Source organism: Mustela putorius, unplaced genomic scaffold, assembly GCF_011764305.1.
Source record: "Mustela putorius furo isolate JIRA1106 unplaced genomic scaffold, ASM1176430v1.1 tig00003898_pilon_pilon_pilon, whole genome shotgun sequence".
Taxonomy (NCBI): Eukaryota; Metazoa; Chordata; class Mammalia; order Carnivora; family Mustelidae; genus Mustela; species Mustela putorius.
The window spans coordinates 9,531,949-9,544,950 of NW_025422047.1; the positions used below are offsets into that span (position 1 = coordinate 9,531,949).

The 13,002-nt window shown below is 40.5% G+C and overlaps 1 protein-coding gene across 3 annotated transcripts in view; it reads right to left on the reverse strand.

Moving 5' to 3' along the window:
• The window catches only part of TTBK2 (tau tubulin kinase 2), a 177,258-nt gene that overhangs the window by 13,753 nt on the left and 150,503 nt on the right, over positions 1-13,002 (reverse strand). For all 3 annotated transcript variants that reach the window (XM_004751215.3, XM_004751213.2, XM_004751214.2), the window contains 2 exons: positions 12,552-12,763; positions 9,792-10,380 (listed from right to left, as the gene is read on the reverse strand). In XM_004751215.3, the coding sequence (XP_004751272.1) occupies positions 9,792-10,380; positions 12,552-12,763 (801 nt within the window). The remainder of the gene's footprint in view (positions 1-9,791; positions 10,381-12,551; positions 12,764-13,002) is intronic.

Below are 13,002 nucleotides of genomic sequence, written 5' to 3' on the forward strand. Positions count from 1 at the left end.
TGGCTCAGGTCGTTATCTCAGGGTCCTGGGATCAAGCCCTGCATCAGGCTCTCTGCTCCACGGGGAGCCTGCTTCCGCCTCTCTCTCTGCCTGCCCCTCTGCCTACTTGTGATCTCTCTCTCTGTCAAATAAATAAATAAAATATTTAAAAAAAAAAAGAATGTCCTACCTTAAGACTCCTAAAGTTTCTACATTTTCACATTTGTTAAAAGTAACATGTAAGAGGCCACCTGGGTGGCCACCCTGCCTTCAGCTCGGGTCATGATCCTGGAGTTACAAGGAACGAATCTCGCATCAGCCTCCCTGCTCAGCAAGGAGTCTGCTTCTCCCTCTGACCCTCCCCCTCACATGCTCTCTCTCTTTCTTGCTCTCAAATAAATAAATAAATAAAATCTTTGAAAGGAAAAAAAAAAGTAATGTGTAAGAAAACAAAAATGATACATAAGGAGTCAGCAAATATCAACCAGATAAACTGGTATGGAAAAAAAAGCCTTTTTGAGGAAGGAAATAAGCCAAATTGCTTCATGAAGCCAATTTAGTTCTAGGAAAACTATGGAAATTGGTCTGAATTCAAAGCAAAATGCATTTGGAACTGTTGTGGAAGATTATGCTTAGACCCCACCTTAGTCTACAGACATCAAGAAATCAGTATTATTCCAGAGTCAGAGGTATTGTCTGGATCTGTTTCTCTGTGTGTCAGGAATACAGTTAGGTTTACAAACCTGTAAAGCTTATCCTAAGCCCAGCCCAGGAGAAAACACCTAACTCATGTCCTGAAATAGCTTCTGGATAGAAACAGTATCCTGAGGATCTGTCAGGTTAATTGAATAAAGACATGCTGTTTGGGTTCAGACATGAATTCTGACAATAAGCCCAGACCTATAATGACCTTCAGGTAAAGAGAGTAAGTTCCAGCGGTGCTGGTGCCCTTCAGGAAGTCACCTCACACCTCTATCTCTTTCATTATTCTAAAATATATTCAGGCAGATGTCAATTTCCTAGTATATTTTAAAAATCATATTGAAACCTAACATGTATAGTTACTTACTATTCAAAATGTAATTTTTAAGACCTAAGAGTGATGGTGATAAGAAAATCAGGTACAAAGTTATAAAATGCCAAATAACAAGGGAGATGACTCGACCTACATTGAAAATACACCAAAAGTCACTTCATTATTATATGTAATTCCAGAACATCAGCCAAAATAAACTCAGCAGTGTTTACACAAGTAACAGTTTACTGCTCTTTTAAGATTGGAGCTAGGGAATCCATGCACTTCTGAGTTTAACTCATCTTAGATTCAGGATATAAAAGGATGTATGTGGGGCGCCTGGGTGGCTCAGTGGGTTAAGCCACTGCCTTCGGCTCAGGTCATGATCTCAGGGTCCTGGGATCGAGTCCCGCATCGGGCTCTCTGATCAGCAGGGAGCCTGCTTCCCTCTCTCTCTCTCTGCCTGCCTCTCCGTCTACTTGTGATTTCTCTCTGTCAAATAAATAAATAAATAAAATCTTTAAAAAAAAAAAAAAAAAAAAAAATAAAAGGATGTATGTGTGGGCACCTGGGTGGCTCAGTGGGTTAAGCCTCTGCCTTCAGCTTTGATCATGGTCTCAGTGTCCTGGGATTGAGCCCCACATCGGGCTCTCTGCTCAGCAGAGAGCCTGCTTCCCCCCCACCCCCTCTGCCTGCCTCTCTGCCTACTTGTGATCTCTCTCTCTGTGTCAAATAAATAAATAAATAATCTTTTCTTTAAAAAGGATGTGTGTGTGTGTGTGTGTGTGTGTGTGGTATGACAAAAGGAGTGACAATCTTTTTAAAATTTTTTTTTAGATTTTATTTATTTTTTTGTCACAGTGAGAGCACAAGTAGGTAGAGAGGCAGGCAGAGGCAGAGAGAGAGACAGGCTCCCCACTGAGCAAGGAGCCTGATGTAGGACTCGATCCCAGGACCCCAGGATCACGACTTGAGCCGAAGGCAGCTGCTTAACTGACTGAGCCACCCAGGCATCCCAAAGGAGTGACTATCTTGTACACAGAAAAGATACTCTGCCTGAATTTTTCTTGAAAAAAGATTTTGAGCAATTATGATGAACTACATAAAATACTCTCATATAGTATTTCTATAGCACCTTAAGTTTCTAAAATATTCCTAAAACCATTTTTACTAATTCCATTTCATATCTGCCCTACATTTCAATTGGGTGCTATTTTTTACTCAAATTTCACAAATGAGAAAAAACAAAGGTTCAAAAAAGTCAAGGATAGGACCGAAGGGTTTTGAAAATCATGCATATTATACATAGACCACCACATGCACTATACTCAAATGAAGTCTAGAAATGTCTGCAAAAATATTATCTGACAAGATAAAAGGAGAAAAACCAAAGAACAATAGCTAAATGCAGAAAAAGGAAGACCAATTCTAAGTATAGCTGAAAATAACTTCCTTTTTTAAATATTTTAAAAATTTATTTATTTATTTATTAAAGATTTTATTTATTTATTTGACAAAGAGAGAGACAGCAAGAGAGGGAACACAAGTAGGGGGAAGTGGGAGAGAGAGAAGCAGACTTCCCATTCAGCAGGGTGGCTGATGAGGGGCTTGATCCCAAGACCCCGGGATCATGACCTGAGCCGAAGGCAGACGCTTAATGACTGAGCCACCCAGGCGCCCCTGAAAATAACTTCCCACGCTGGGACACTTTACAATTGGACTAAATCAATGATCCACCAGTAAGCCATATGCATTTTTTATATCTTTAATTTCTATAATTTACAAACATCTCATTAAGGCATGAATTCACTCAAGTCCTTTCTTCTGTTCTCTAACTATATAAGGTAACACCTTTTTACAGAACTAGAAATGACTTTGGTATTTTCCATTTCTTTAATATTAGTTTTACTAATGCCTACTACTCAGTTTGACTAACATCAGTCTCATTACTGTTTAGTTCAGATAAAGTAGCCTCATTATTTATCATTAACCCATGTTTATGACTGGCCAGATAGCAAGAGACAATAAACTGCAAACTAGTTATTATGTGCGTTTAACTTATAAATACCCTTTTAACTTTCATCTCATTCAAGGGCTGTAATGTTAGTAAGATAATAAAAACTCTGGGAGTTCAACACTGATACCAAACAGCCTCTCTTCCAAATAAAAGGTATGTGATTTATGAAATATCTAGATCTCAGGAGCCTGGGTGGCTCAGTGGGTTAAAGCCTCTGCCTTCAGCTCAGGTCATGATCCCAGGGTCCTGGGATGGAGCCCCGCATTGGGCTCTCTGCTCAGCGGGGAGCCTGCTTCCCTCCTCTCTCTGCCTGCCTCTCTGCCTACTTGTGATCTCTGTCAAATAAATAAATAAAATCTTAAAAAAAAAAAAAGAAATATCTAGATCTCATTTTGGTTTTTTGACATATACTTTATGAGATATAGGTAGTAGAATAATTTAGTGGTTCCTACTGTTGCCAAGAATAACAGTTATATGAACACATTCCTGGTCTATTTAAAAAAACGTAAATTATTTATTTATTTATTATTTATTATTTATTTATTTAGAGAGAGAGAGAACATGAAAGGGGAGAAGCAGACACCCCACAGAGGTGGGACCCTGATGCGGGACCTGATCCCAGAATTCCAGGATCATGACCCGAGCCGAAGGCAGTGATTTAACCAAATGAGCCACCCAGATTCATGGTCTTTGAATTCTCCGATGTCTAGTGCAGTACTTGATACATAGTAAAGGCCTGATAACTAATGAACATGAGATGAGACTGCATCACTGGATTCCTGGGTCCTTTCCATGGAGCCTCTCCCAAGGGATAGTCCAGTCTGTTACTTGAACACTTCACAAAAGGGCTTCCTCTACTTTCCAAATCAAGCCATCCAATTTCTTGTCTTTTCTGTTCATAGACTGAATTACACTGTCACAGATCATTTCAGAGGTGTAATCGCATACAAACAAAACTTCTATCATTACAGTGACCAAATTTTCCAGATCAAAAATAGGTATCCGTGGTCAGACAGAGGACATGTGGCCACTCCCCAGTCAAGGTACATGCAGTCGATACAGATTTCTCCTACAAAATCCATTTCAAGTTATTCCAGAAAGTCTTTACCTTTTCACATGACTAAACTATACTATTAATACATTATATGGATTATTCCTTTCTTCAGTGGAGGCTCTGAGTAGTCCCTCTAGTTTATACAAGGGCTCTAAACAGTCAGTGGAACCCATTTCGCTGGGAAAACCACATGAAACTGCTATTTCAAATGAGTCGTACCACTAAAATGTCTCTCAAGTTCTCACTGCAATTTTCACAGTTCAATCCCTCATCATATTTGCTTGAATTAATGCCAAAGTCTCACTGGCTGCTGCCCCAGCCCATTTCCCCCACTTGGCTCTCAAATAGCATGTTATTCCTCGCCCTCAATCCTGGCAGTTTCTTGTCCCACAGCCCACACAGCTCAGCAGAGCAGGTGAATCCCCGTTATCACCTTACCTTCTGTAGCTCTTCTTCAGCCTTTTTCCTTTGTCCTAAGAAAAGGGCACTTATATTCTAGACCACTCATTTAAACTCTGAACTCTGAAGCTTTAAGCCTCTATGTTTCTGTATGTACTGTGTTCTTTGCCTGATAACCCTGCATCTCTTTCCAGCAAACTAATTCATCTTTCAGAGCCCTCTTACTTTTGAAGTGCACCTTAATCTTTTTTTTTTTTTTTAAGATTTTATTTATTTATTTAACAGAGACAGACAGCCAGAGAGGGAATACAAGCAGGGGAAGTGGAGAGGGAGAAGCAGGCTTCCCGCCAAGCAGGGAGCCCGATGTGGGGCTTGATCTCAGGACCCTGGGATCAAGACCCAAGCCGAAGGTAGACGCTTAACCATCTGAGCCACCCAGGCGCCCGAAGTGCACCTTAATCTTCCCAGGAAAAGATTTTTAATTTTTATTTCCCTTCCAATTATGAAGGTAGTGTATTTTCAAAATTTCAGTTTTCATGGTAAAAAAAAAGAGTTTTGATAATAAACCCCCCCTGATATTGCACTCCTTACTCCTAGGCATGTCCACCTGTGTCCTCGTTTGTGTACACAGATCCACTAGAATCACTTCATGCTCTTTAAGGTAACTGTTAGACATAGGCCTTTGGTGCCAACTGATTATCCCTGGGGTAGAGTAAAGCCTAGAACGTAGGAGACAACCAATAGAACTGAAGGAATGAAAAGAAGAGGACTAAGGCAATGCAATCACTGCTGATCTGATTTTTGTAGAACTGGGATTGATACCGCTGTAAGTCAGTCAGAGGAATCCTCTTTTTTTTTTTTTTAAAGATTTTTTATTTATTTATTTGACAGAGAGAGATCACAAGTAGGCAGAGAGGCAGGCAGAGAGAGGAGAGGAGGAAGCAGGCTCCCTGCTGAGCAGAGAGCCCGATGCAGGACTCGATCCCAGGACCCTGAGATCATGACCTGAGCCGAAGGCAGCGGCTTAACCCACTGAGCCACCCAGGCGCCCCAGTCAGAGGAATCCTCTTAATAGATGTTGACTACCAGACAGATCACACACACACAAAAAATTACATGACTCCCTTTCTCTCTGTCCTGTTCCCACTGTGTGCATTATTGTACACCTCCTTTCTTCTTCTCAATGTCTAAGAAATAAGTCAATGAGAAAATTCCTTCAGGATGTTGATAATCCCCTGGTGTGGGAACATAACAGAGTCTACTCCAGTAGCCACCTGCCTCTTTATAGATGATCTCACTGTCCTACGGTTTTGTGTCATCAGTGCAAAAAAGGACAATATTCCCTCTGCTTTCTACACAGAGTTGTTGTTAGGATCAAATATGAATGTATTCTATGAAATATAAACATAAGATTAATATGGCAGCCAGTCTCTCTGATGGCTCCAATGACCTCTGTCTCCTGGTATTCATACCCTTGTCTAGTCCCTTCCACACTGTAATGGAGTTGGTCCACATGACCAACAGACCCACGAAGTGCTGGTGTGCCCCTTCTGAGATAAAGTTATAAAAGAAACTATGGCTTCCATCATGGTGGAGTCCTATTCACTCTACCACCCCATCTCTTCCCCTATCTCTGCCTCCTTCTCTCCTCAGTCTGTGCGAAAGCCAGCTGCCATGACAAGAATGGAGAAGAAGTGAAGCCTCTGGCCAATAACCACGGAGTGTGCCTGGAAGGGGATCTTCCCATCCCAGATGAACCTTACAATTTCAACTCTAGGTGAACTCAAGGTGATAGCTTGACAGCAGCCTCATGAAAGACCCTGAGCCAGAACCATCTGAGCCATTCTTGCACTCTTAACCCTGAGAAACAGGGTGAAATAACTGTGTTGTTTAAAGCTGCTAAGTTTGGGGTAATTTGTTACACAGCAACAGGTAATATTGGTGGTGTTATTATTGCCCAGTCACATTTACACAGCTTCCAAAGGTAACATTAAAATGAAACAGTGGCTTTCTAAATGACAATCTAGAACCAAGAGACCATGTGGTACAATCTGCCTTGATACCCGGTAAGAAAGATGTCTTCCACTTCTACATTACTTTTCAAATTCAACCTTCTCCCTACCAACAGTGATTACCCAAGGTCACATAAAACTGGTCATATTCTTCCCTACAGCTCCTGCCATTCTGGACCAGTTGTTAGACCTCTTTTGAAAGCAGTTTATTTTTCCTTCTCTATCCTTGTTCACTTATGCTCTCTTAATTTTGTCTCTGCACTTTCTAATCAAAACATAATTTAATATTTGTCCTGTAAGCCAAAGGTTGGTCTTATTTACTTCCTGTAAATCTGTGTTGCTTCGCATCTTTTTAGAAATGACTAACAGTGGGTCAATTTCAATACTGTTTACCCAAGGAAAAACACTTAATTTCCAGTAAAGCCCCCAAACAATTTCTTCCAAATCTAGCAAATTTATCCATCTTTCAGGATATATTATCTAAAAAGTTTACACATGCTATTTGATAATCAGTGGTTTCATGTGTAGGGATAAGGGAAGACCTAACGAAGGCTCATGAATCTGTACTAAGACACAAAGAGAACTAGAGGGTGCTAAAACTCATCGGTTAGTTTATTATGCCAACTATGACTATAATACAGATAAACTTTTGCTTTGCCCATTTTTATAGCTCTTACCTATTTTGACATCAATATACTTTCCCTTCATAAAAGAGAAACAAGCCTGAGTGAAAAAGATACAAACTAACAAAGTGTTTTCCATCAGAATATGTCTTAATTTAAAATATTCAGATAGCCAAGTAATACAGTTTGGCATATCATCCAAGCTAGAACATATATTCAGAGTTGTAAAAGATAGGGAGAGATTAATTGGCCGTACTCCCTATTTAATGTGTCTGTAGTAAAACAGGGAAATAACAATGTCTGTTTTGCAAAAGTAAACTCTGAATTTAGGCTTCAAGAAGAGAATCAAGATAAATATATTTTTAATCCCTGCCCAAGTGAAGGAAATGGTAGGTTTATTACCTTAGACATAAATATACAAATGATGTAGGTGTTATTTCTTTAGAGACCTTCAGTTAAGAGAGATGATTTTTTTGGTTTTTGTTTGTTTGTTTTAAGGATTTTATTTATTTATTTGAGAGACAGAGACCACAAGTAGGCAGAGAGAGAGAGGGGGAAGCACGCTCCCTGCCAAGCAGAGAGCCCGATGCGGGGCTCGATCCCAGGACCCTGGAATCATGACCTGAGCCGAAGGCAGAGGCTTTAACCCACCGAACCACCCAGGCGCCCCGAAAGATTTTTATTTATTTTATTTATTTTTATTTAGAACTAGATGGTATTATGCTGAGCAAAAAAAGTCAATCAGAGAAAGACAATTATCATACAATCTCTCTGATAAGAGGAATTTGAGAGTCAGGGCAAGGGGCTTGGGGGGTAAGGACGGAAAAAAATGAAACAAAATGGGATCAGGAGGGAGACAAACCATAAAAGACTTTTAATCTCACAAAACAAACTGAGGGTTGCTGGGGGGAGTGTGGGTATGGAGAGGGTGGTTGGGTTATGGACATTGGGGAGGGTATGTGCTATGGTGAGTGCTGTGAAGTGTGTAATTCATATACAATTCATAGACCTGTACCCCTGGGGCAAATAATACATTACATGTTAATAAAAATAATTAATTAAAAATGCTTTTATTTAAAGATATCTGAAAATAAGGTTGAACTTATAATATAAAATATATGAATACAAGTCTTTCAAAAACGTGACAGAGAAATGCTGCAGGCAGCGTAATAGAACCATGAGAACAATCTTTGTGGATAAAATACTACTTGTGGGAAAAGGCAAAAAATACTAGAAGTGGAGCCAAGGCTGTAGAACGCCTCTTTGCAGGGAATGCAAAGTTGGAAAAATGCTTGAGTGGCAGTGAATGCACAGTAGGACAGAGTCAGAGAAAAGAAGAACTGAATGTGGGAAGATGGAAAGAAAGAATGAAATAGGAAAGAGGAAAGATGGGAAGAAAGAGTGTTAAGGGGAGGGGAGGGAGGTGGCTGCACCTGCCTCTAGTCCATAGGTTACTGTGTACAATTTGAAAAAGAATGCTCCTCAAAGAGGAAACAGAGCCACACAAAGATGCACAGTTTGGTTAACAACGTTGGGGCCAGATTTCAGCCCCTACTTCCTCCCTTGGCTAGGCCGCTTTATTCAGTGAACAACCTGTATAACTGTACAAAACAGTCCTGGAAAAGAAGGAAAGACCAACCCTGATGAAGAATGAGGCAGGCATTTATTTTCCTATGCTGAAGTACAAATGAATTCCTACAGAGCTATACACAAAATCAAATTTTGTCATCTTTTCTCACCGTATCACACCTGCATTTGGAATTGTGTTCTAAGAAGAAACATTTAAGCTTGGGGAACAATGCTGTTTCTGGTGAGCTGGGAGACATGGCTGCTACATGATTAGGGAATTTAAGGAAGTCTGGTACTTCTTCCCATGTAAGGACACATGTACCTGCCCTTGGGCTGGTGCCAAAGATCTGTGTACACAGTTCCTTACTGCCTGCATGTTTGGCTTTGCCGGGGCTCCTGCAGCTCACAGTCCTAGGGGCATCGTTGCTCCCTGATAATAAAAGGATAACAGGTGTCTCCAGCTGAATGTCCAAACTGAGAGTAAAGAGTACCGTTTCTTCAAAATGCTCCTTTGCAGAAGACATTTATTCATAAACAACACCTGCTCTCAGCTACTTGTTAAAATTCAGACTCCTGGGCTCACTCTATCTCAGACCTATTGAAGCAGAAGTTCTGGAAGAGAGGCCAGAACACTGTGTTTTAAACAATGGGCATCAAAGCTGGAAAAACTATTTAAGAGGAATGTAAAATATGACAAATTTCTGTGTGGAGATTACAAAAAAAAAAAAAAAAGCAACAAAGAGAATCAGGCCTAGCCTATGAAGTGCAAACCACATATGCCTTCCTCACCAGATTTGTAAGATTCAAAATCTCTAGAATTACAAATTGTTAAAGTCACAGACAAACGCATAGATAGTTCCTATGGTCTAATTACAGATGTTATTCTGAAATTAGGTTATAATGACACTTCATGTGTTGAGTTGCTATCCTGACAGAAAAGCTCATTTGTTTTGAGAAATTTCATACTGGATGACTGACTAGAGAAGTTAGTCTAGACATCACTCCCTATCTCCATGTGCCAAACCTAGACATCTGCTGATCAATCTTAGTTGATCAACTGTTTGTTCTGTTTTAACAGCACCTTGAGTGGGTAACAGAAAAATAACTGGAACAAATCTCTTACCGCTGTGAGGGGTCCTTCTGCTTGCGCTTCCATGGGACTCGTGGGTGTCACTGCAGCAAACTGGCCAGCAGTCCCCGCCTGGAGTTCCAGCCGATCCGTATACTGTTCCGAGGCAGCGGTGGCAGGGCATTCCCCAGAAAGTGCTAAGACCACACCTGAGGGTTCTTTCTGTAAGTGATTGCTTTCTGCCCAAGGACCCAGTAGGAGCTTCTCATCTTGAGGTGATTCCTCTAGGACTTGAAGGACTTCAGGCTCCTCATCAGAAGGGCTTCCAGTTGTTTTATGACCTAAAGCCTCATTTGTCCTAAAATCCCGAAGGTCCTGCTCCTTGTCCACAATCACCCATTCTTTGGAATCAACCTCCTGCTTGCAGGAGCTCAAGTTAACTGCTATAAATCCATTGCTGGCACCGCCATCTGCCTGTTCAGGGGTATTGGCAGAGGCAGGCTTTGAAGCATCTGGAAGATATTCCTCATCATAGTGCCAGATGTGGTCAGTACGGGACATGGCGGGAACACAAGGCTTATGAAGCAGAGAAGGGAGAACAGATTCCTTGCCTGCACTGGAATCTTTCTGCATTTTCTCCAGGCTTAAAAAAACAGAGAGAAGTTACTCAACTGCTCTAGGAAAATATATATTATATAACCTATAAGCTCTATACAGAACTAAGATTCACACACGGAGGAGAGGAATAATATAAAAAAAAAAGCATAAGGAAAGTTTCACAGGCCGCTAATGTTCTTTTCCACCTGTCCTAACCCAGTTTTGGAAGATGGAACCCATGGCAGAAAGATGGCTCTCCTGCTGCAGGGCAGGGGACAAGCCTAATCAGGTTGACTTATGGGATCTCGTTCACCTTTTCTAGCCAATTCAATCACATGGCTCTCTGCTCTCTGTGGGGGGACTGAGGCAGAGCTGAGCCAAGGGGGTTTTGACTCATCAGAAGCCCTACAAAAGGAAATGAAGAAGCTAGTATAGGAAAGGAAATGGAGAAGCTAGGCAGATACTTTATGTGTTCTGTCTTCAGAGATGTACATAAATGTAGACTCATTCAGGGGAAGTTCAAAGGCAGAACTTTTAAGAAGAGTCACTACGCCCACTCAAGCAGGCGCTTGTACCCTACCACTGGGTGCCCCACTATGTACACGTGGGGCACCCAGTGGTAGGGGGTGCAGATGTGGTGTAGGGGAAGCTTCAAGGTATACTGCCTGTTTAGGTCGCTTAGAAGGCAGTCAACATGGTATATGAACCTCTGCTACCTGAGGGTCAGGCAACAGTGTGACCATTCGGCTGCACTTGCTTCTACGAACCATTCTCTTCTTCGGAGTAGCAGTTTAAGTGATATGTTTCTTCCTTTCCAAGTTTGTAATTAGGTGCTTCAGTTCCTTCAATGGTTTCTTACTCTTTCTAGGTTCTTGCCTGAGTTCATTTTCTTAGATTACTTCTGTTTTCTCAACTCATTTCTCAGCTCTTCCCACAGCAGGGACTCTCTTTTTAGTTCCATTCTTTTATTAAACTAATTCTTTACCAAACTAAGCTTTTATCCCTATTGCATTTATATAGTTATTTCTAACATTAGCCATTACTTGAAATGTTTAAGCACTGCCCCAACTCAAATTCATCCTTTTGATCACATCAACGTATAAACAGAAGCTGCTGCTTCTTCTTAAGAGACTTTATTGTTATTTATTTATTTGAGAGAGAGAGAACATGAGAGGGGAGGGCAGGGGGAGAAGCAAGCTCCCCGCTGAGCAGGGAGCCTGATGCAGGACTCGATCCTGAGATTCCAGGATCATGACCTGAGCTGAAGGCAGTTGTTTAACCAACTGAGCCACCCAAGTGCCCTATAAACAGAAGCTTCTATTACATAGGTATGAGGCTGAATGACTGCCATGGAAGAAAGAACAAACATATATGAAGGACTGTTAAAAATGGAAGCTAGATTAGAATAGGCTGAATTATCTTTGTTCACAGTAACTACCATGTCAATCAAATACATGGTCTTTCTCATCTAACATCTCATTACCAAAAGCAGCCACCAGTGATGTACATTGAAGGTTGTGTGACTATCACTCGTCACTTGGCTCTTAATATTACTGCAGCCTTCTGTAATTCATAAACATATCCAAATTCTTTTTAAAGTTTCATTTCTGTCTTCTGTTATCAAAATTTGGGGATAATGGGACTTATAAACATGAACTAGAGTTATTACTTATGCATAGTTCTCCAAAGTTCCACTGTTCCTTCTTTCCAGGAAGAATGATAAACTTATTTGTGTCTATTTTTCCTACAGTACTTATTCATAAAAGGCATTCATTAAAGTGAATTTAACTGCCTGTCCCTTGTGTATAAATTACTTGTTTTCCTCCTTCACATGCTCCCCTCCTTCCTGTATCATGCCTTATCACGAGCTCTCCAACGCTACATTGCATCTTCTCATTCCAATGAAAGAGATCTCTTACAAACAAAGCAAAAAGCTCATTTAACTTATGCTGGTGTCATGAAGTTACCAGCTCCCATTGCTCAGCTCCCAAACCCAAAGGTTGTTATAGAACTTGTAACAATTTTATAAGACAATTCACATTAGGAATCACAATGATAATTAAAAACATGGATGGAGATGAGAACTTAATCAAATCAGTACTACAAAAATGCAAAACTTTCTTATTTGAAAGAATAATAGAATTCATAATGATGATAATGATGATGGTAATTATATATCTTAGTAGCTTTAAAAAAAAAATAAAAATTATTTTATACCAGGTCTCAAGAAACTTGTCCGTATCTGGCTTTGACTCCAGTGTCAGACGTTTTTCCAGCTCAAAGCTGTGGATGGAACGTAACTTCCGCACCAATGGAACATCTCTGTCTGGCTGAGTAATCTCAGAGCGGACACGAATTGGGGAACCAAGGCTTGGAGCATTCAGAATACCATTTACTTGACCGTGGCTATTCTCTTCCTCGGTAGCAGCCTAGACAAAACATAAAAGAAAACCATGAAAAACATTCAGGTGACTATATGTGTAGCAATCACTGAAGTCTTTCAAAATAATAAATGAAATGCTTGGGAGGTGTTTTCAGAAATAAGGATATTCTGGATAGCGACATCATTACATACTTGTCTACTAACCCTTCATAACACGAGTTGTCTTAATTTATTCTCAGTTCAGTATTATTCCAGTTTTTTATATTTGGGGTACAAAGATAAACA